Source organism: Dermacentor silvarum, chromosome 3 (genome assembly GCF_013339745.2).
Source record: "Dermacentor silvarum isolate Dsil-2018 chromosome 3, BIME_Dsil_1.4, whole genome shotgun sequence".
Classification (NCBI taxonomy): Eukaryota; Metazoa; Arthropoda; class Arachnida; order Ixodida; family Ixodidae; genus Dermacentor; species Dermacentor silvarum.
The window spans coordinates 230,791,954-230,812,412 of record NC_051156.1 but is presented as its reverse complement, the minus strand read 5'-3'; the positions used below and the strand labels follow the sequence as shown (position 1 = coordinate 230,812,412).

The 20,459-nt window shown below is 51.0% G+C and overlaps 1 protein-coding gene across 1 annotated transcript in view; it reads left to right on the top strand.

Annotated features, from left to right (window-relative positions):
* LOC125939681 (uncharacterized) overlaps window positions 1–19,926 on the top strand; it is a 173,392-nt gene extending 153,466 nt beyond the window's left edge. Inside the window, exon 7 of the mRNA XM_049664965.1 lies at window positions 19,573–19,926. Coding sequence (XP_049520922.1) covers window positions 19,573–19,613 — 41 coding nt within the window. The 3' untranslated portion in view covers window positions 19,614–19,926. The remainder of the gene's footprint in view (window positions 1–19,572) is intronic.
* Window positions 19,927–20,459: the final 533 nt, after the last annotated feature.

The window sequence follows — 20,459 nt, the reverse complement described above, 5'->3', positions numbered from 1 at the left end:
GGAGCCGTTACTTTGGATGATTAGTCCTAGGATTCGTATTTTGTCAACCGTATGTATGCGATTTCCGTCCCTGTCGTGTAACTCAATGCATGGAGTGTGGTTTCTGCGCCAGTCGTTGGACGGGCGCCCTGGTCTTGGGGGATGGTAGATGAGTAGCTCGGATTTTCTGGAAGAGCAGCGAAGTCTCATTGGGGTGAGATGGGCTTCAGTAACCGAGATGGCTTCTTGCATGCGAGATTCTAATTCCGCATCACTGCCACCAGTGCTCCAGATGGTGACATCGTCTGCGTATATGGTGTGCTCCACGTCTGCAATTTCACCCAGTGCGCGAGAGAGCTTTGTCATCGCTAAGTTAAATAAGAATGGCGAAAGTACCGAGCCTTGCGGTGTTCCCTTATCGCCCAGTTCAAAGATCTCCGAGATGTGCTCGCCTATCCGGAGAGTGGCCGTTCGATCCTCCAGAAACGCCTTGACGTAGCGGTAGAAACGTGTTCCAAGATTGTGTTCAGATATGGCTTTGAGAATGGCTTGATGTTGGATGTTGTCAAAAGCTTGTTCCACGTCAAGTCCTAGTAGCGCCTTGGTGTCTCGTGTGGGGCGATCCAGCAGACTTTTCTTGATTCTTAGCATAGCGTCTTGCGTTGAGAGACCCGGCCTATAGCCGATCATATTGTAGGGGAAGTACTCCTTTTCCTCTACGTATTCCGATAGTCGGTTCAGGATGACGTGTTCGGCTAATTTTCCAAGGCATGACGTTAGTGAGATCGGCCTCAGGTTTGGTAGCCCCAGCGGCTTGCCCGGTTTTGGGATGAGGACCGTGTTGGCATGCTTCCACTCTGCAGGTAGATGGCCGGTTTTCCAGGCTTCGTTGATTTGTTGCGTTAAGAACATGACCGATGTGTCGTCTAAATTTCGGAGAGTCCGATTTGTGATACCATCGGGGCCTGCTGCAGAGTTACTGTTGAGGTTGTGAATTGCGAAGCGTACTTCGCTTTCTGTGAAGTCCGCATCTAGCTCCGAGTTTGGGACACCGTCGTAGTTCTTCCTTTGTAAGCTACGAGATTGCCCCGATTTAAGCGGTAAGTACCGTTTGGCAAGGTCTTCTATAAGTGCTTCGGCAGTACTGCTTTGCTTCGCGTGGTGTACTAATTTGCTTAGCCTGATTCGTTGCATAGTTTTGGACTTTGTTCCGTTTTCGTCGAGGAGGTGTTTTATGAGCCTCCACCCACTCCCTTTGCGTATTTGCCCGTTGAGGGAGTTACAGACTTCGTCCCATTGTTGTCGGGAGAGAACCACGCAGTATTCTTCAATGGTCTTGTTGAGTTCGGCGAGTTTCCTTCGTAGTCTTCTGTTGAAACGTTGACCCTTCCACCTGGCTAGTATGGATTGTTTGGCTTCGAGTAGATTCGCTAGCCGACTGTCCATTCTCTCTACCTTAACGTCCGTCGTAATCGTTCGTTCCGAGGCTACGATGTCTGCTTTGAGCTGTTTGGTCCAACTAGTTATCGTATGCTTCGTGTTTGCTCCTGTTGAGTTGGATGGCTGCGTCCGTATTGCACGAAATTTGTCCCAATCGATTAGTTTGTACTCCCTTTGCTTCTTTCCCGGTAGCTCTGCATCAATTCGGAGAATATAGTGGTCACTGCCAAGGTCTATGCCCGAGTTGTGCCAGGCACATTTCTCTACGCCCCGGACGAAAGTGAGGTCCGGTGTGGTGTCTCGACATGTGGAAGTGCCACATCTAGTTGGGGTTTCTGGGTCTGTGATCAGCGTGAAGTCGAGATCGGAGGCTGTCGTGTGAAGACGATCTCCCTTGCTATAGGGATACGCGTAGCCCCACGCCTGGTGTGGGGCGTTAAAATCCCCACCTACAATCAGCGGACTATCTTTGGCGAGGCGCGCGATCTTGCCCAGTATGCCTCTGAATGCTTGCCTCTTGTCCTTAGGGCTGCTGTACAGATTAGTGAGAAAAATGCTTTGCTTGTTCCCTACGTGGTCATTTGGTATGATCTCGATCGTGAGGTGTTCTAGATAGCAGGCTGCGTTGCGGATTTCATGCCGAATGTACGGGATCTTCTTTCCAATCAGAATAGCGACGCCTCTGCCTTGCTCGTTTCTGTGGGCTTCGGCTTTATATCCCGTAAGGGCCAGTTCAGTTACGAGTGTTTCTTGTAGGAAGATGACGTGTGGCTTCTCGGTTTCTGATTTGACCATCTGCAGGAGGACCGCCTTTTTTGAGGCGATCCCCCTACAGTTCCATTGCCAGATGCGGAGATTTCGTGTCTTATTTGTCATTGCCATGTTGGCTGTTGTAGCCCCCTTCACTTGCAGTGAAACCGTCATGTGGTGGGCCTTGCGCACCGACGTGTTGTGAACTCATCCTCTCCAGGGACGGTGCTACAGTGTTGTTTAAATACATTTCCATTTTCTGAACTCGCGTGCTAAATATATCCATTTTCTCGTTCATTCGCACCATGCTCTCGTGCATGAGCCTCATGTTCTCGCTCATGGCGTCCATGGCGTCCTTAACGTCTGATCGCACGGCCATTCGCGGTTGCGTTACAGCTCGCTTCTTAGGAGGCGGGCATTCTTCGCATTGTTCTCCCTGTCTCGCAATCTCAACTGGCTGGGGAGTTTCGATGTCGGTTGGTGGTCCGGGAGTGCGCGTTGGCCTACTGATGTTCGCTTTACGTATTTCAGTTAATTCGAGTGTTAGCTTAGTATAAGCGGCTTTTAGCTCTCTTAGTTCCTGTTCTAACATAGCTATCCGCTCTTTATCTGGGTTGCGGGACTCACTTTCCTTTGGCGTGGTCGTCGTAGCTCCTCTGACTTTGTCTGCCCACGTGCCGTCGCCTCCGTTGTTCTTTCCACCGAAGCGCACCTGTGATCTTGAACGACTCCTGCTTGCCCTCGCAGGTGTGTGGCTCCTCGATCGAGAGCGTGAGCGGCTGCGTCCCGGCGTCTTCGACGTAGATCGGCCTCGTTCCGCGTGTTGCTTTTCTTCTTCGACTAGCTGTGCCTTCTCTTGTTGCTCCAGTCGTGCTCGTTGTCGTCGTGCGCGTACTACGTATGGAATGAGATAGCGGTTCTTACACACCTTGTCCGCTGTCGCGTGCAAGCCCCCGCACAGCTTGCATTTCGGATCGCACACATGGGATGAGGTGGGGTTAGGAAGTCCACAGCCCCTGCATTCGGTGGAGCCCGGCTCGGGGCAAACGTCCGCACGATGTCCGAGTTTGCCGCATACGTAGCATATGTCCACTTGTTTGCGATATAAGGAGCAGGGTACCAGTGTTGGTCCATATCTTACGAAGTTTGGGACGCGAAGTCCATCAAACACAATGATCACTGATCCTGAGTTCTTGATTCTTTTCGCCGCTAGTGCCAAGGGGTTGCGGTCATTCACGATGTTTCTTTCAATCGTCCTGTGATCGTCGGCAGTGTCGATGTATCTGATTACCCCCTTGCAGGTGTCACTTGGGGCAGTTTCGTAAGCGCTGACTGCGTACTCTTTTCCGGCTATTCGGATAGCCCTTACGTCCGCATACTTGTCTGCATTTTCTCGAAAGGGCGTGCTCGCCACCATGATATTCTGCGTAATATTGGGACATATAATGTCCTCCGTGGTCTGCTCTGGATTAAGTTCTACTGCTGCCATGAGGGCTTTACTCACTGAGGTCGGTCCGATCTTTTGTATGTTCAAGCCGCCCTTTGGGCGAAGCACTACCTTGATGTTGTCTTGCGGTAGGGGTGGCATGCGTGAGGCTCTAATCACCCGGTTCATAATGTTAGGAGGCGTGCGAGAAGAGCTCACCTGCCCGCCGCTTGTATGTTGTGCTTGCTGTGGCGCAGTTGCTTCGGCGCGTTCCTTCTTCTTCGTTTTCCGGCTGATCACCACTTTCCAGCCCGTCTTGTCCTCTTGCTCATTAGGTATTGCTGAAGTAGTCGGAGTTGCTGGTAACTCCTCCGCAGAGCTATCCATTTCTTCGCTGGAAGTCGCCATTCTCTCCGTGTCGCGCCTAGCGCGAAGGGCGGGTGGCGTCTCGCCGAGCTCTCGCGTTCCGACCGGCGCGCGGCGAACGCGTCGGCTGAGCCTAGCGTCTGGTGTGCACGCCTAGGGTCAGTTCGGTAGCGGCGTGGACGCGGTAGAAATGTTCTCGTAGATTCGTCAAAAATGGTGCCCTACCTCCAAATCGGGTATCCACGGTTTCCTTGGAACTTAACGAAACTCTTGGTGCAAGAACTTCGGCGAAATTGGATAGAAATCGCTGCGGAATCATGTGAAGATGACGGAGCCGATAGGAGCACGTCCACAGACCTCGGCGACCGCAGCGCCCTTCGCTTGCGCGTGGGAGATTGAGTGCGTTCGCTCTCCGTGATAGCGCGCGTCCCCGCACGCTTCCGCTGGGGCATACGGCGCGCGGTGAAGATTTTATCTATACGGAACCTCACGGCGACGGCGACGGCGACGGCGACGCCGACGGCAGAAATCCGGTTGAAGTGTCCATATAATTGCTATCGCAATAAAAAGCAATGAAATAAAGAGAGAGAGAGAGAATCACCACGAAGGGCAGGTACACTCACGACAAGCTTCGTTTACCCCCATTTTCTCGACAGGGGAAGGGCTGGTGATCTTTTGCTTGTCTTTCGCGCGTTTTTGTCTTTTTACTTAATGTTGCTTAAATTATTTGCGTGATATTAGCTATATCCTGTGCATATATATTCATGCACGTGACAATAAACTTTAGTGGAAAGTCGGCGCCTTGTGTTGTCCTTTTTAAAGCGAAAGCTCTACTGCGCCATGTCTAGCAAGGTCATTAATCGTGTCACCATGACCTTAAGCCGCCGGAGCGCAATTAAGTGTGGCAGGTGTGGCGTCACGCCACGTGATCCGCTGCAGAGAGACGTCGCAGCTGCGCTCGCTTGGAGCCACGTGACTAGGCGAGGGTTCAACGGCTGCTTCGCTGGCGCTTGGTCGCTTATCTCGCGCCGTCTGTGCCGTCTGTGCGCGCGCTTCAACGCAAGCGACAGGCTGAATCCAATCATCCAGTAGATATAGCTAGACGGCAGGCTGTGGAATCTCAAGCAAAGGCGGAGCTGGCCGCTGAAACACCGGAGCAAAGGGAGGCCAGATTAGCACGTTATAGAGAACAAGCGCGGAAGCGTGCATTAATGAAACACTGTGTGCACAGTCTTTGCAGAACCAAGCCAGACGGACCTTTCGCTCGTGATAACTTGGTTTACAAGAGTTAAACGTCATCGAATTTTTTCCCCTTGCGCTGTTCAGCCACAATGAATACATACCGACTAGCTCCACTGTACTTTCCTGCCGATGCACGGGGCCGATGTAAAAAGCGCGCGCGCAACGAGTTACGGGGGGGGGGGGGGGGGGGCTTTCGTCGCCGAACGCCAACACTGATTATACCAATTTAAAAAGAACCTTCATGAGGAACGCAGTTCTCACAAATTAATAATTTATTATTTGGCATTTGCAACGGTAAAATATTTCCTCATACTTCGTTAGACAGCCAGTGCTATCTCGGACGGTTGTGAAAATATGCAATGCGCGAAGGTAGTATACGCTGCTCTGTTGCGGACATGCCTTCGTAATTTCGCCTGTTAAGTGCATAGAGTTTCCTACAGAGCGTAACATAGTCGTGTAAGCAAGAACGACCTGCTGGCACGTGCTGTCGCGCGAAAGCTTTGAGGCGCGTGAAGGTTTACATTCCGCGCTCGGAAAAGATTCCTTTTCTCCCGCCGCCCCCAATAGATGTATACTTGCGAACGGCTCTGTTCTCTACGGAACAATGAAATCAAGAAAGAAAGGTTACCTTTGCGTCAGCAGGCGTTTGGTGTGTTGCGACACCACGGATCCGAGCACATAGGGGTTGAACCCCTCCCGCCTGTAGCCGTGCGCAGCTTATCCGTGTGCGGGGAAAAATGGGTCCTGGTGGTTGAGCCAACGCTGAGTGCTATAGGACCTTTAAGGCCCCTCAAGGTAATACACCACTTTGGCCCTGGCTTCACGTACTCCCGGTCTTACCCACTCGAGGGAAACCGCCAGTCGCCTTGTCCTATCACCTTTTCTTATCTATCACTATCCAGTTTATTTCCTTATCGGTCCTGTCTACTTCTTTCTTCCGTGTTTTTCCTACTTCCTGGTGGCAAGGGTTAACCCTATGCAGTTGGCCTCTTTTGGACATGACCATGGATTTCTACGGATAGCGTTAAATTACACGCTATCATGCAGGGCTCAGCGGTGGGTAGCCGGTATACCTGCTGAACATAAGTTTTATTGCGATAGCAATTATATAGACACTACAGGAGAATTTATGCCGTCGTAGTTGCCGTCGCGTTGAGGTTCTGTATAAAGTCCAAGGGCGATAACACCGTCGCCGCGCCCTGCGCTGTATGTACGAGTGAAAACATGCGAGTGGAGCCGGCGATCGCGGCTCAATCTCGTCCGCGCGAAAGGGAGGAAAGCGGGCAGGAAGCGCGCCGTCTTCCGTCACGCGCCGTCTGCCGTCTTCCGTCACCAAACAGGCAGCATTCTGCTCCGGCGGCAACTGCGTGCTGCGCGCGGCCGTATCTTGAGAGCGATCGGCGTTGGGGGCAAAGTGCGTCGGCGGCTCGTAGCTTTGTGCGTGCTGTGCGCTCTTGGCGCTCAGTTTGTGTTGAAGCGATAGACAACACGAAGGTCACTCCGCTCGCTGCTGCTGCTGCTGCGTTTCCTCACGCCAGCGTTTTCATAGTCAGTGTCCGCGGTTATCGAGTGTGATGTGTTCATGTTTGCTGTGCGCGCTCAAACCATACTTGTTAATTTAATTAGCAAGCGAATGTTTAGAAGTTGACACGGCCGGTAAATGTATTATCATTACTTCGTGTGGTTCTCTGCTAATTTGCTATCGCAATCGATGCTTCGCCTTCTGGACGAAACTGCGACTTTTTTTTTTTTCTGTAACGAAATCCCAAACTCCACCAACAAGAAACGATCCGCGGCGAAACGGGACAGGACCGAAGCAACAAAAATATTTCTAAACCAGAGAGAGAATAAGGTCACAAAGTTTTCTGTAATCAAATCTGAAAGTGAGAAAAAAATATGACATGTCCCTATTTGCTATTGCAAAGGCAATAGATGAATGCGTAGGAAATTACTATAAAGCAAATAAAATCTCCACGGGCGACCTTCTGGTCGAAGTATTTACTAGAGAACAAAGCGAGAAAATCAAGAAGTTGAGCAAGATTGTGAAGTACGCAGCAATATTGTGAAGTCCGTGTCACTCAACCCCGGATGTTGAACTATGCATAAGGAGTCATTTCCAGTGATGAACTTGTGAAGTGCACAAACACTGGAATTGAAGAAGGTTTGAAAGAAGAAGCAGTGCGATCGGTGTGGTCAGTAAAGACGCGAAAGCAAAATTTCGAAACAAGAACCAAACATGTAGTTATAACATCGAATTCTTCAACTTTGCCAACAGCTGTCCATGTGGCATACCTCTAGCTCAGGGTTTGGCCGTATGTACCGAATCGCTTGCGTTGCTTCCGGTGTCAAAGATACGGGCACGGCTCACAATCATGCCAAGGAAATCCCACTTGCGCCAAATGTAGTCTAGCAAACCACGGCGAAGAACAGTGTGCGCAGGAGAGTTCGCAGGTGCGCCAACTGCGAAGGGCCTCATGCCACTAGACCCTGCTCAGAATGCAAGAAATGGTCACGCTGAAAGTCAAGAACATATCCGGAAGCGAAAAAAAAAATATTGGCCGCCATCCCGTCCAGCGAAGCTGTATCAAACACCACAGGTGGTCGAGCATTGTATTCCCGCTGTTCGTCCGGTGTCTTTAATTTCCGTGGTCTACCCATGGCAGTCTTAGAATGAACTTAATGAGTGGCTAGACGGGTCTCCCTTTTATATATGAAAGCGTGGTGAGGTCACTAATTATGTTATATATATATATATATAAGATTGAAAATTCGGTGCTATACCGGTACGTGTTTCATCCCGAAGGACACCGTTGGGTCCCTGTAGTTCCCCGATCACTTCGGACCCAGATACTGGAGACCTTTCATGACGATCCCACTGCCGGTCACTTTGGTTTTCATAAAACCTATGAGCGAATTCGCAGCCGCTTCTCTTGGCCTGGACTTGCAACAAGCGTAGCAAAATACGTGGCTTCCTGTTCGATCTGCCAGCACCGCAAACGACTGACCTCACCTCCGTCTGGACTGCCACAACCTGTCCCGTGTCCTGAAGCTCCTTTCGTAGTAGTTGCTATCGACTTGTATGGACCACTACCCTTATCGGCTGGCGGTAAACGATGGATTGTCACAGCTGTAGACCACTTGACACGGTACGCTGAAACAGCCGCACTACCTTCCGGTTCCGCAGCGGACGTTGCATCCTTTTATTGCGATAGCAATTATATGGACACTTCAACCGGATTTCTGCCGTCGGCGTCGCCGTCGCCGTCGTCGTCGCCGTCGCCGTGAGGTTCCCTATAGATAAAATCTTCGCCGCGCGCCGTATGCCCGAGCGGAAGCGTGCGGGGACGCGCGCTATCACGGAGAGCGAACGCACTCAATCTCCCACGCGCAAGCAAGGAAGCGGGAAGCGAGCGCCGGAGGGAGCGGGGGGGGGGGGGGGGGGGGGCACTTCTCTGCCAACAACCGCGCTCGTCACTCGTCGCTCGCGCGCACCGTCTCTTATCTCCACACGGCTCTGACCTTTATGCGCGTACATTCGCCGCTCAGTTTCCGCTGAAGCGATAGACGCACGTACCTTCGCCCGCAGCGGCGTATGCTTGCTGCCAGCGTTTTGACAGTCGTTGTCTGCAGTCATTCAGTGTGATCTATTCGTGTTTGTTTGTGCGCGCTCACACCACGCTTGTTCATTCAGTTAGTAATAGTCGGGCCACATTTTCCAACGCAAGCTACACATGCAATGCTGCCCGGATCGGCAGTGCAGCGCTACCGGTGTGTCCCTTCGCACGCGCTGCCCACGGGAAGCGCTTCTCATCAACACCACTGTTTCACACGCGCCTTCTCGTGGTCATCCAGTCTCTCTTCATGTCGGTCTACTTACGCCGCAGCACACCTGCTTACTTAAAGCTCATGTTTACTACAATTCATATTGCTACCAAAGCCGCTCACCTTACTTCGTATGACATTGCTGTGCTGCTATCGCATTCATTGCTTCGCACTTAAGGCGAAACTGTGACATTTTTTCTTGGAAACTATCTTTTTACGACACGGAGCCCCACGTATTCTTTTGAGTGACGGCGGCAGGACCTTTCTGTCTAAACTTCTCGACGATGTTCTCCGTGCGTCCAATACCATCCATAAAACGACTTCCAGCTACCACCCTCAAACTAATGGCCTCACAGAGCGCTTTCATCATACGCTGTCCGTCATGATTTCAATGTACATCAACCCTGATCACACCAATTGGGATGTTATTCTCCCATTCGTCACCTTTGCTTACAACACGGCCGTCCAACGCACAACGGTGTACTCGCCATTTTTCCTTGTGTATGGTCGTCAACCAATCACTGTCCTCGACGTCTCTTTCTTTGACGTCCCCGTGCCCTCGTCCACATCAACGTGTGAGCAATTTGTTTCGCGAATTACCCAGTGTCGCCAACACGCCCGCCTCAACACCGACGCCAGTCAACAAGACCGCCAAACTCGCTATGATGCATCCCACCGTGTCGTTTCCTTCCAGCCTGGATACGAAGTGTTGCTGTGGACTCCAAATCGCGTTCCTTGTTTATGCGAGAAATTTCAGTCCCGTTTTGTCGGGCCTTACACAGTTCAGGAACAGACTTCGCCAGTTAACTATCGTGTCGCGCCCGTTGTTACGCCTTTGGACGACCGCTGCCGTACCACAGAGATTGTGCATGTTTCACGTTTAAAGCCTTTCATACGGCGTTCGCCGCCATAGCCAGCGGCCAGGTTGGCCGCTTCCATGCGCGGGTGTAATTGTGTGAGCATTATATTACCCCTTCATCTTCTTCATCTGCATATACTCATCATCATGGCCAGCGCCATTCGCTTCAGCGCACGGCCTGCATAATAAACCGTCGAGGTTGAACAGCTGTCTCGCAAGATATATATATATATATATATATATATATATATATATATATATATATATATATATTGTGACGTCACAGTAAGGGCGGACCTTTATTGAGCCCGAGAGACGACACGGCGAAGAAGGGCGGCGTCCACAACCAGCCCGAACAGCCTTCGACACAGACCACGCTGATGATGATGCGCCCGCACGCGCGATGAAGATGAGGGGCACACGCATGATGATGATAATGTACAGATGATGAAGAAGTGCACAATAAATGCCCACACTAATTTCCCTCGCGCGAAAGCGGCCATCCTGGCCGCTGCCTAAAGGTACGGGGAACGCCGCGTCAAGGGCTTCATACGAGAAACGTGGACCACTTCGGTAGAGCGGCAACGGCGGTCAGTTGAGGAAACAACAGGGGTCACGCGATAATTAACAGGAGACGTCATTTCCAGGACCGTGTAGGGGCCAATAAAGTGACACTGAAACTTCTCGCACAACCCAGGAGTGCGAACCAGAGTCCAGAGCAGCACTTCATCGCCAGGCTGGTAGAATACGCGATGATATGCGTCATAATGATCCTTGCGGTCCCGCTATCTGGCTGCGGTGTTGACGCGGGCATGCTGGCGACAATGGACGAGGCGGGAAACATATTCTTCGCAGGAAGATCGAGATGGACTGACAGGGGCAGAGAAGAAAGAAACATCGAGAAAGGAACTGGGTGAACGGCCATAAACAAGGTAGAAAGGCGAGTAACCGGTTGTGCGTTGAACGGCAGTGTTATCGCGAAGGTGACGAATGTCAAAATTGTATCCCAGTTTCTGTGATCGGGTTGAATATAGGCGGCTATCATGTCAGAGAGCGTACGATGAAACCGCTCGGTCAGGCCGTTGGTCTGAGGATGATAACTTGATGTAGTCTTGTGAGCGGTGCCGGAGGCTTTGAGCACTTCGCCTACTAGTTGGGAAAGGAATGTCTTTCCGCGGTCGCTCAGAAGGACACGGGGGGCGTCATGGCGCAGGATGATGGATTGATGAATGATGGCAGCGACTTCGGAATCCGATGTTGAACTTACACAAGCTGTTTCGGCATAGCGCGTCAGGTGGTCGACGGCTGTCACTATCCATCGACTACCGGCGGAAGTCATGGGAAGTGGCCCATAGAGATCGACGCCAACAACCTCAAATGGTTCCGCGGGACATGAGACTGGTAGTAGTTGTCCGGCAGGAGCTGATGTTGGACGTTTGCGATGCTGACAAATGGCGCAGGAAGCGACGTATCTCGCCACACTGGTAGACAGGCCAGGCCAGTAGAAGCGACTTGTTATGCGGTCGTAAGTTTTCCGGATGCCAAGGTGGCCAGCAATCAAATCGTCATGAAAGGCCTGAAGGACACGCGCACGAAGGCAACGAGGTAGCACAGGCAACCAGCGTCGTCCATCAGGATGGTGGATATGGCGGTACAGCACGGAGTTTTCCAGCTTAAATTGTGTCAGCTGTCGACGAAGCCGGGCGTTAGGCGGGCGCGAAGCTCCACGAAGGTGGTCTATAATACGGCGACAGTACGAGTCAGCGAGTTGTTGAGACGAAAATGATTCATGGTCGTGCGAAGTGAGATGATCAAGAGTGGCGAAGGACAAAACCGCCGTAGAAGAGACGTCAGTGAGTGCGTCACTGGGGGTGGTGGCGGAACCATTGATGAGTGCGGCTGTAGGAAGCGGGCAGCGAGGAAGAGCGTCTGCGTCTTGGTGCTTTTTACCAGACTTGTAGATGATTTCAAAGTCATATTCTTGCAGACGAAGAATCCAGCGACCAAGACGCCCTGACAAGTTCTTGAGTGTGGAAAGCCAGCATAAGGCGTGGTGATCTGTCACGATGGTAAAATGGCGGCCGTGGAGATAAGGGCGAAATTTCTGGACGGACCAAACGACAGCGAGGCACTCCTGCTCGGTGATGGTATAGTTCTTCTCGGCAGGTGTGAGCACGCGGCTGGCATGCGCAACGACTCTCTCACGCGAAGAGTTGTCTCGCTGGAGGAGCACAGCACCGATGCCATGGCCGCTAGCATCCGTGTGCAAGAGTGTGGGAGCAGTCTCATCAAAATGACACAGGACAGGTTCAGATGTGAGGGCGCCCTTTAGCTGGTCAAAGGCAGATTCACATTCAGGTGACCACACGAAGGGAGCACCAGAACGAAGTAAGTGGTGTAAAGGTGCAGCTATAGAGGCTAAATCGCGAATAAATCGGCGAAAATAGGAAGCGATGCCGAGGAAACTGCGTAGGTCCTTGGTCTTTTCTGGACGAGGAAAGTGAAGCACCGCCGAAATCTTGTCAGGATCAGGTCGAATACCATGCTTGCTTACAATATGACCTAAGACCTTGATCATCTTGCTTGCAAAATGACACTTTTTGGTGTTGAGTTGAAGACCAGCGTTGGCTATGCACGTGAGAACCTCGTCGAGACGTTGCAGGTGCTGTGCAAATGTCGACGAGAAAATAACGATATCATCCAGATAGCACAAGCAGGTCTTCCACTTCAGGCCACGCAGAACGGTGTCGATAGTGCGCTCAAAAGTTGCGGGAGCATTGCAGAGGCCGAAGGGCATGACGTTGAACTCGTAAAGACCATCTGGGGTTGCAAAGGCTGTTTTTTCTTTGTCGACTTCGTGCATCGGAATTTGCCAGTAACCTGAACGCAGATCAAGACTGGAGAAGTACTCGCCACCTTGCAGGGAATCGAGGGCATCGTCAATGCGAGGCATGGGGTACACATCCTTGCGCGTGATCTTGTTGAGCGCTCGGTAATCTACACAGACACGCACGGAGCCATCTTTTTTTCGGACCAAAACAATGGGAGACGACCAAGGGGTAGCAGAGGGGCGAATTATCTCACATTGCAGCATGTCGGCGACGTTTTGCTCAATAATTTTGCGCTCAGCTAGAGACACGCGATACGGCCGGCGACGCACGATGGATCTGCCGCCTGTCTGAATCCGATGCGCTGTTACGGTCGTCTGTCCCAATGTCGAAGAATGGGCGTCAAATGAACATTCATGCTTCTTTAACAAGGCAAGGAGCTGTTGCGTCTGCGAAGGGGTCAAGTCCGAGCTGATTACAGCAGCAAGAGCGGAGGTAGAGGCAGAATGTCCAGCAGGAGGGATTTCAGAGGGAGCAGCCTTGAGGGGAACGACAGAGAGAGGCTCTGAATCAGCAACGCAAGCCAAAGTGGTGCCTTTAGGAAGTAGCATTTTCTCAGGTGTTGTGTTTCTTGCTTCGAGAAGCGCAGAACCATTATCAAACCTAACTAGGCCTGAAACAATGGCCATCCCTTTTGTGAGCCAACGCGCACAAGGTAACATTAACACGTCGCCATGGTCGATGACGTCAGACGTCATGGTCAGAATTAGCTGACAGCCTGGGGGTAGCTCGGTATCTTTTGCAGCGAGTAGACGAAGTGGCTGGTACGGTTCATCGCCGAGCGAATAGTCGGTGTCGGTCATATGTACGACACCTTGCCCACAACATATAGCAGCAGAAGCAGAGGCAAGGAAATCCCATCCTAAAATGAGCTGGTGGGAGCAGGGCGACAGCACAGCAAATATATATGTAGTGGACGATACCATCGATGGATACACGCACTGTACAAAACGCGGAAGGGCGGATTGTTTTCCCTTGAGCTGCAACAAGCGCGGGTCCATCATAAGGCGTCGTAACTTTCCTGAGACGCCCACGCAAAGCGGAATGCATAACAGATAAAGTCGCACCGGTGTCCACCAAAGCTTCAACGTGCACACCTTCAACAAACACGGACATCATATTACAAGGGTGCGCTGGAGGAATTGTAGTCCTGTCGGTGAATGCAGTTTTTCCTCCGAAAACAGCATTACTTAGTCTTCCGGGCGGCGGTCAGAGGTGAATGAGGCAGGCCGAAGCGGTGACGAGGAGCGGCGGAAGGGCGAAGGTGGTCGGCGTCTGGTGGTACGGTAACCATTCGGCGTCTCGGTCGTTGCGGGCGGAGATGGGGAACGGCGCGGAGGGGAAGCGTAACGACGGCTTTGGTAAGAGGCCCCACCAGAATATGCATCGCGTTCACACAGGTCGTACCCGCGACGCTCATCTTGTTGGCGCTTGCGGCAAAAACGTGATATATGGCCGCGATAACCACAGTAATAACAAGTAGGACGAGACGGTCGCCAAGGCGGGTAGTAAGAGGCGCTCGGTACGCTGTGAGATAGTGCGGTCAGATGGGGCGATGACGGCTCAAGTGGTAATGAGGGTGCATTGGCCGGAGGAGCGACACCAACCTGCGCGTATGTGGGTAGAGGCAACGTTGGACGTTCACTAGTTGGAGGCGCGGCAGCAACCTGCGCGTATGTTGGTACGGTGCGAGGGGCCGGAGGGTCCACATTCGCAGAGCAGGTCATTGGCGCAGGTTCCTCTCTGATGACGTCGCGCATTGCTGCACCAGAAGGCTGAGCAGGAATCATCAACTTGTTAATTCAGTTAGTAAGCGAATAGGTCCAAGTTTATGCAGCCGATAAAGCTACTATTCCTACTCCGAATAGCTCTCTACTAATTTCCTATCGCAATTGATGCTTCGCCTTTCTGGCGGAACTGCGACATTTTTTGCAGGTGCACAGCTAGTTTTATAGTGAACAATTGACAAAAATAAAGAAAAAGAAGATCACACATGCGCACAGAACCTGCTCATAACGCTGTCGTACCCTGGCATTTGAATCTAGGAAGGTCAGCTCTTTTTTACACAAGACTGTGGATGGACAGCTGACGCACTTATTTCCCGCACGTGCAATTCTGTGCACGTGAACAAGAACACATGCGCACGTGCGTTCTGTGCGCATGTGTGTTCTTGTTTGTTTTTGTTTTTTTGTCAAGTGTTAACTATAAAGCTAGCTGTGCACCGGCAAAATAAACATGATTGTTGAAAGTCAGCGCTCTGTCTGTCTTTTTTTTTTTTTTTTTGCATGGTGCCTCTCCTGTCGTTGTCTTCGTCTGAACCGCGCTGTAGTCTTCTGCAACTAAGAACCTTAAGTTGCAAGGTCACATCACCAAGTGATGACGTCATGTGACAATATCACGGGACATGAACTTCGAAATAGTACTCTTAAAAATGTTTGCACCGTTTGGGGCTTATCTTGTCCGACAACAAAATTTGACTATCACTTTAGCATGCGCAGGCGCTTTAGCATACGCCTGCGCGCTCACGAGAGATTCATTAAATTACTTGACATTCTCATTCGAACGCGTTGTTACTTGCTATTACTTTTCTCCCTCCAAAGGTCGTGTGTTCAAGTGCCTGAATTAACTCTATCCTAATTAAGATAGAGTTAATTAATGCACTCTAACCCACGATGTTTGTAGGTGGCGCCATGGTGACACCAACGCATGGTTGCAGCATGTGGCATGGTGGCACCTTAATCAACGTAGGCTTAAGTAATACCGAAGGTCGTGGGTTCGAGTGCCTTAATAACTATATATAATAATTAACTGTGACTTAATTAAATTCTTCTTTCTGGGATTTTACATGCCAAAACCAGTTCTGATTATGAGGCGCGCCGTAGTGGATTAATTTTGACCACTTTGGCACTACAACGCAAGCACACGGGCGTTTTTGCATTTCGCCTCCATCGAAATGCGGCCGCCGCGGCGGGATTCGATCCCGCGATCTCGTGCTCAGCAGCGCAACGTCTTAGCTGGCTGAGCCAGCTCAGGAATGCCATCGTTTCTCTCTCGCAGGCGCGAGGACAAGCGGGTGCGAGAGAGAAACGATGATATTCCTAAATAAACGCATCACTGTTTTGATTATCTACATATAATATCACTATCAGGGAGGCAGCAGTCTACCTGACTGGAGCAGTATTTCTTTATTTGGGGTGCTGCTACGCTGCGCTCCGCAACACCACAACGACCGCCGCTTCGCGTCGGCGCCCGGCACCGCGGACTCTGCCGCGGCCCCGGGGTACAAACGCGAGCAGTATCCGCTTGTTTACACCACCACAGTTCACCGAGATCAAAAGCCGTCATGCCACACCACCACTATTGCAAGGATTTCCGCCACTAGAACAAACGCTACAAAAATGTCGCAGTTTCGCCCGAAAGGCGAAGCATCGATTGCGATAGCAAATTAGTAGAGAGCTATTTGGAGTAGGGATAGTAGTTTTATCGGCTGCATAAACTTGGACACATTGGCTTACTAACTGAATTAACAATCGTGGTGTCAACGCGCACAAGTTAACATGAATAGATCACACTGAATCACCGCAGCCAACGACTGTCAAAACGCTGGCAGCAAGCGCAGGTTCGCGCGGTCTGTTGCTTCAACGGAAACTGAGCGACGAATGCACAGCGCATACAAAGGTCAGAGCCGTGTGGAGAGAAGAGACGGTGCGGACGACTGGCATCCCCGGGCAAAGCTCAAAGAAGTTGTTGGCAGAGAAGCTGCCCCCCCTCCCCCCCCCCCCCTCTTCCCGCTTTGTTGCTTTCGCGTGGAAGATTGAGTGTTAAGATACGCCTTTGGTGCCGGAGCACAGCGCCGCCCCGCCGCCCTCCCTTCCTCCATCCCATAACCCCACGGTCTTTCGCGCGACCTTCACGTTTGCGTTCCGCCGAGCTTTCGCTCTCCGTGCTAGCGCGCGCGGGGGGGTTCGCCCTCCGTGATAGCGCGCGTCCCCCGCGCGCTTTCGCTCGCGCATACGGCGCGCGGCGACGATTTTATCGCCCTTGAAATCTATACGGAACCTCACGGCGACGGCGACGGTGACGGCGACGACGACGACGACGGCAGAAATCCGGTAGAAGTGTCCATATAATTGCTATCGCAATAAAAAAATGTCACAGTTTCGCCCTAAGGGCGAAGCAATGAATGCGATAGCAACACAGCAATGTCATACGAAGTAAGGTGAGCGGCTTTGGTAGCAACAACACGCAGAACTGTTGTCGACGCCATCGGCGTTTTGACCGCGTTAGCTCAAAATGCGTGCGGCGTTGGTGACTGTTGCTGGAGCCTCTGATATAAATAGGCACTTGGTGCCGCAGCTAAACGTCGCCTCCCTTCCCTCCCCCTCCCCCACGGCCTCTCGCGCGTCTGAAGAAGGCGCGTTTGCTCTACATATATGGTGATTGTAAAGGAGAAAAGAGACGCCTACTTCTGCAGCCCTTAAGCGAGCACGGCGCAGAACGCGCGTTTGTTCTCCGCCGCGCGTTCACTCCCCGTGAAAGACGCGCCCCTCGCGCCCTTTCACTCGCACATACAGCGTTCGGCGCGCGGCGACGATTTCATCTCCAAATGACGTCATACGGAACCTCACGGCGACGGCGACGGCGACGGCGACGCCGACGGCAGAAATCTGCTTTTGAGTGTCCATATAATTGCTATCGCAATAAAATAATAAAGCGCGGCCGGCGTGGCCCAGACACCGCCAGACTACGGCCGCAAACATTCAACGCGCCCTAAACGATTCGCTCCCTACGCACGTACGAGCTGCGCTCGGCAAGGTAGCTGCGCCCGGTCCCGGAGATAAGGGTGGTGGTGGTGGAAAACTTTTATTGAGAAGGCCCGAAGTAATGAAAATTAAAAAGCAGCGTTGTGGGCGGCCTTCAGGCTGCCGGTTGTGGCGTCCAGGCCGTGCCTAGTCGCGACGTCCTCTGCCCAGGTCACCAGCCGGAGTTGGAGATCCGGCTCGGTGCTGGACAAAGCAGCCTCCCACTGCTGCGGACTGGTTAGGTGCCAAGAGGCAGGGGGCAAGTGTGCCGGGCAGGAGAATAAGACATGATCGTGCCACGCTCAGCGGAGTGCCTCAAAATTCCCTAAGCGATTATGTCCCTAGGCAACTAGGAGCTCCACGATTGCCGCGCAAAAAAAGCAGGCCACTACAAGTATACGATACAGTCGGTGCAGAAAGGAAACTGATCAGTGATCACGATCGATAGCTGCCGCAATAAGTAAGCATACCACACATCCGGCCATACCATACAGTCAGCGCAGAATGAAAGCAGGCCAGTACAGTTGCCACAACAAGTAACTATCCCATACAGTTAGTCTAGAAAGAAAGTAGGCCAGTACAGTTGTCGCAACAAGTATACCATATAGTCCGCGCAAAAAAGCAGGTAACTACAAGTATACGATACAGTCAGTGCAGAAAGGAAACTGATCACGATAGCTGCCGCAACAAGTAAGCATACCACACATCCGGCCATACCATACAGTCAGTGCAGAAAGAAAGCAGGCCAGTACAGTTGCCACAACAAGTGACTATCCCATACAGTTAGTCTAGAAAGAAAGTAGGCCAGTACAGTTGTCGCAACAAGTATACCATACACTCCGTGCAAAAAAGCAGGTCACTACAAGTATACGATACAGTCGGTGCAGAAAGGAAACTGATCACGATAGCTGCCGCAACAAGTAAGCATACCACACATCCGGCCATACCATACAGTCAGTGCAGAAAGAAAGCAGGCCAGTACAGTTGCCACAACAAGTGACTATACCATACAGTGAGTCTAGAAAGAAAGTAGGCCAGTACAGTTGTCGCAACAAGTATACCATACAGTCCGCGCAAAAAAGCAGGCCACTACAAGTATACGATGCAGTCGGTGCAGAAAGGAAACTGATCACGATAGCTGCCGCAACAAGTAAGCATACCACACATCCGGCCATACCACACAGTCAATGCAGAAAGAAAGCAGGCCAGTACAGTTTCCACAACAAGTAACTATCCCACACAGTTAGTCTAGAAAGAAAGTAGGCCAGTACAGTTGTCGCAATAAATATACCATACACTCCTCGCAAGAAAAGTAGGTCACTACAAGTATACGCTACAGTCGGTGCAGAAAGGAAACTGATCACGATAGCCGCCGCAACAAGTAAGCATACCACACATCCGGCCATACCATACAGTCAGTGCAGACAGAAAGTAGGCCAGTACAGTTATCGCAACAACTTTACCATATAGTCGGCCGTACCATACAGTCGGTGGGGAAATAAAGCAGGCCACTAGAGTTGCCAATCAAGGATCATAAGGGTACTGAAGATTAACTAAACCTACTTTCGATTGATTAATATTAAATAAAACTTCGCAGTTTGCGAAAAGGCGGAGCTGCCTAATTAACCTAATTAAAATTAATTTAGTTTACATTAATTTGCTTAATAAATAACATTAGGTGAATTAATTAAGCCTAATTTCGATTGATTGACATTCATCTGATTAAGGCTAATCAGTATAAATTAAGAATAGCTAAGACGATTTAATCCTAATTAAGATGTATTACCGTAATTATTGAATTGCAGTATTAATGTTAATTATCTTAATTATGATTATTTAACAAACAAAAGAGAAACCGAGCAATCGTCGCCATCATACGACCAGACGCGTTCGGATACGCCAGAGACGTATGTGCGCAAGATGAGCGACCCGAAAGAATGCTTATGCACCATCTGTCCCACTAGAGAGTTTCTGCAGTAATATTTTTTGTGTTTTCAGACACGAAGAGGAGCAGTGCATCACAAACCGGAATGAACTAAGGTGATAAGAAGCAGCACACAAGCAAGACCCATGGGGTACACAGAACATCCCTGATTATCCAGAGAACATGGAAGTATTTTGCCACCAGCAGTCCCACGTGGAGCAAAGAGCATCACGTCAGACCTCGGCACTCGTCTTCCTCTGGCGTCACCCCTATTTAACTTCGGGGCCCATCTGCGCGTTAACTCTTTGGGCCCCACGTGGTTACCAGATCTTTAGTTGCATTGTTTGCTTCGTGGAAGCGAGGGTCGAACCTCTCTCTCCGCACTCTGGGCGTCTGAAAAATCGCCGCTTGCCTTCTAACACGTGGTAAGGGCCTATTTCCCACGAGCCTTTTCTTTATATTCTTTGTAACTGGGCTCCAAAATGTCGCCTTTCTCTCCCGAGTCTCTCAGGAGAGAAAGATAGACGCGCTGATAGACGCGCAAGATAGACGCGCTGATTGCTAGATCAAGACGGCCCCAGCGGTCAAAGTGAAATGTCACAGCTCATAAGAGTATGCTGTGCCAGTGCATGAAGCTTTCTTTCGTGACTGCACTTGTTACGTACACTTTTCCACTTAAGGCCCCAGCGCAGAAGCTTTTCCGGTTAACCTCCCTGCCTTTCCCAGCCCATTTCTCTCTCTCTCGCACCAATGATTTGAAACATGACAAAACAGCCTATTCGCATTGCAAGTTTGAAACTACCTAAATACGTGCAACAGTGTGTTTTGATGCTCAGGCTGTATTTCTCATAGCATGTCTTGCAGCAAATTGGAGTTTGCTTTCTGAATTGTGTGCAGCATTCTTATGGGGAGAACATGACGGCGGCTTACATGGGACGCCCTGCACAGCTGTGTCATTATA